Here is a 3,427-nt window from a genome sequence, read left to right as displayed (position 1 = left end):
TCCTGGGTTCAGGCAATTCTCCTGCCTCAGCCTCCTGAGTAGCTGGGATTACAGGCACGAGCCACCATGCCCAGCTAATTTTTTGTATTTTTAGTAGAGATGGGGTTTCACCGTGTTGACCAGGATGGTCTCGATCTCTTGACCTCGTGATCTACCCGCCTCGGCCTCCCAAAGTGCTGGGATTACAGGCTTGAGCCACCGCGCCCGGCTGCAAAACTTTTTTTTAATAAACTGGGTGTGGTGACACGTGCCTGTAGTCCCAGCTATTCAGGAGGCTGAGGTGGGAGAATCACTTGAGCACACGAGTTTGAGGCTGCAGTGAGCTATGATTGCACCACTGCACTCCAGCCTGGGTGGCAGTGAGACTTTGACTCAAAAAAAAAAAAGTTCCCTTCCATCTTGTGTAAAGCAGACAGGGTGACCTTACTCAGGAAGCAGCATGTCCAGGAGGCTGGGAGCTTGGACTCTGACTGACCGTGTTCAGAACCCAGCTCTGCCACTGTGTTACCTTGAGTAAGACACCGCTTCCCTGAGCCTCAGTTTCCTCATCTGTAAAGTGCTTGTAACAGTAGTATCCACTTCACAGGGCTGTGGTGAGAACTTAACAAGTTTATGCAAATAAAACTCTTAGCCCAGTAGAAGGTCGGGGCCAGGCGCGGTGGCTCAGGCTTGTAATCCCAGCACTCTGGGAGGCCAAGGTGGGTGAATCACCTGAGGTCAGGAGTTGGAGAACATCCTGGCTAATGTGAAAACCCTGTCTCTACTAAAAATACAAAAATAAGCTAGGCATGGTGGTGCATGCCTGTAATCCCAGCCGAGGCATGAGAATTTGAACCCGGGAGGTGGCGTTTGCAGTGAGCTGAGATGGCACCACTGCACTCCAGCGTGGGCAACAGAGCGAAACCCTGTCTCAAAAGTAGATAGGAGTTTGTGAGAACAGCTGTTGGGAGCCCAGGTGCTTTGACTGTGGGTAAATGATGGCTGAGTTCTCCGGGGAAGAGGCTGATCTGTGAGTGCTCTCTCTTTCTCTCTCCTTTCTCTCTCAGAACTACCTGTCCCGGAACTTTTACACCCTGCGGTTCCTTGCCCTCTTCCTGGCATTTGCCATCAACTTCATCTTGCTGTTTTATAAGGTGCTGGTCCTGAAAGGCGGGGAGGGTCAGGCCCTTATCCAGGCTGTGGGACGGGAGGCTCGGCATCTGTCAGGCTTTCTGGGTTCCTCCAGTGGAGGGACAAGGCATTGGGCTCAGGGTACTTAGGAGGGTTCAGACTGGACACTTGGATCCTGGGACTGGCCTCCATGGGGTTGAGTAGGGGGTGCCTGCATCCATCTGGGACAGACGCCTGAGTGCCTGCGGGAGCTAGAGCAGGAGCTGAGTTCCCTGCTCAGCTCGGCCACAGGCCAGTTCTGTGCACCTGGGTACAGGCTCTCAGCTCTCGCCAATACCCACCGATTCCGCTAAGCATCTTTGCTTTCACGTAAGCTAAACAGAAGTTTGCGGGGAGGAAGAAACGGGCCACTGACAGATGGAAGGAAAGGGTGGTAAGGTAGACTAGAGAGATCGGAGCGTGGCCTCTGTGGGCCCCAGTCCCGCTCACCGCCCACTGGCCGCGTGAGGTTAGGCAAGGTGCTTAATGCATTTGTGCTCCAACTGCCTCACCTGTAGAATGGAATACCTCTTAGAGCTGTGGGATTGAAAGAGGATGAGGCGCCAGGTGCGGTGGCTCACGCCTGTAATCCCAGCACATTGGGAGGCCAAGGCGGGTGGATCACCTGAGGTTGGGAGTTCGAGACCAGCCTGGTCAACATGGTAAAATCCCATCTCTACTAAAAATACAAAAATTAGCTGGGCGTGGTGGAGCGTGCCTGTAATCCCAGCTATTCAGGAGGCTGAGGCAAGAGAACCACTTGATTCCAGGAGGGGTGGAGGTTGCAGTGAGCTGAGATCGTGCCACTGCACTCCAGCCTGGGCCACAAGAGTGAAACTCTGTCTCAACAAATAATAAAGAAAGAGGATGAGGCCAGGTGCGGTAGCTCACACCTATAATCCCAGCAATCTGGGAGTCCACGGTAGGTGTATCACGTGAAGTCAGGAGTTCAAGACCAGTCTGGCCGGTGTGGTGAAACCCTGTCTCTACTAAAAATACAAAAAATTAGCCGGGCGTGGTGGTAGGCACCTGTAATCCAAGGTATGTGGGAGGCTGAGGCAGGAGGATCCTTGAACCTGGGAGGCAGAGGTTGCAGTGAGCAGAGATTGGGCAATGAGTGAAACTCTGTGTCCCCCACCAAAAAAAAGATGAATATGCGTAAGGCACTTAGAACAACAGTACCTGGCATATAAAATCACTGTGTAAATGGTAGCTGCTACTAATTTTCTTGTTAGTGTTAATATTAGCGGGCAATCTCTTTAGTGCTCCACTATCGAGATGAACCAACTCTGTCTTCAGTTCTGTGTCCCTTGGTTCAATAGGCAAATTCCCAGGACAGAGTCTGATTTGCTAGCTAGGCTCCTGGGCCCACCCCTCGATCTTGATTGACGGCCACACTAAGACAGTATCTAGTACGGCCCCAGACCAATCTCAGGAATGGAGGCTGTTAATATTGTGAGTGGGTTCTGGGTGTGGCAGACCCACAGATGGATCTCTGCCCCCATTTCAGGTCTCGGACTCTCCACCAGGGGAGGATGACATGGAGGGCTCAGCCACTGGGGACGTGTCAGGTGCAGGCTCTGGCGGCGGCTCTGGCTGGGGCTTGGGGGCCGGAGAGGAGGCGGAGGGCGATGAGGATGAGAGCATGGTGTATTACTTCCTGGAGGAGAGCACGGGCTACATGGAGCCCGCCCTGCGGTGCCTGAGTCTCCTGCACACGCTGGTGGCCTTTCTCTGCATCATTGGCTATAACTGTCTCAAGGTGGGCCATGGCCATGGTTCTGGGGCAAGGGCTTATTGGCTGGGTGGGGGTGGGGGTGGTGTTGGGGCACTGGCTGGGGCTGGGGCCCCTCACAGGGGGTGGGACAGAGGGGGCCCGGGGTTGGGGTAAGAGCTGGGGAACTGGGTACAGGATTGGGGTCTCCAGCAAGGACAATACTCAGATTGGGAACTGACGCAGCTCACAGCTGAGGAACCGGGTCCTGGGCCGCTACTATTGGAAGAATAGTAAATATCGAGTACTAAACTTTTGTACAAGCAGTGCTCCGCCCCGCTTCCACCTCCTTGCGCCTGTTTCATTCATCCTTAAGTTCTCACTTCAGACCTCCCTCCCTTGGGAAGCCCCAGGTAGCATCGGGCACCACTTCTGGGCTCCCGCAGCTGCCCTGTTCTCACATCCTGGCCCTGATCCCTCTGCCTGTTCCCCCAGTTCCAGCCCTGACTGACCCCTGTGTCTCTGCCCCCCATCCCAGCCCTCACCCCTCTACCTCTGCCCCCC

General features: G+C 54.5%; 1 protein-coding gene across 5 annotated transcripts in view; it reads left to right on the top strand.

The window, feature by feature from the left end:
- Positions 1–3,427, top strand: part of RYR1 (ryanodine receptor 1) — a 151,636-nt gene that overhangs the window by 134,090 nt on the left and 14,119 nt on the right. For all 5 annotated transcript variants that reach the window (XM_037730736.1, XM_037730734.1, XM_037730735.1 and 2 more), the window contains 2 exons: positions 1,047–1,133; positions 2,660–2,911. In XM_037730736.1, the coding sequence (XP_037586664.1) occupies positions 1,047–1,133; positions 2,660–2,911 (339 nt within the window). The remainder of the gene's footprint in view (positions 1–1,046; positions 1,134–2,659; positions 2,912–3,427) is intronic.

The sequence above is a fragment of the Cebus imitator genome, unplaced genomic scaffold (assembly GCF_001604975.1).
Source record: "Cebus imitator isolate Cc_AM_T3 unplaced genomic scaffold, Cebus_imitator-1.0 Scaffold356, whole genome shotgun sequence".
NCBI lineage: Eukaryota > Metazoa > Chordata > Mammalia > Primates > Cebidae > Cebus > Cebus imitator.
Note: the sequence above shows the minus strand (reverse complement) of the source record. Positions and strands in the feature narration are given on the sequence as shown.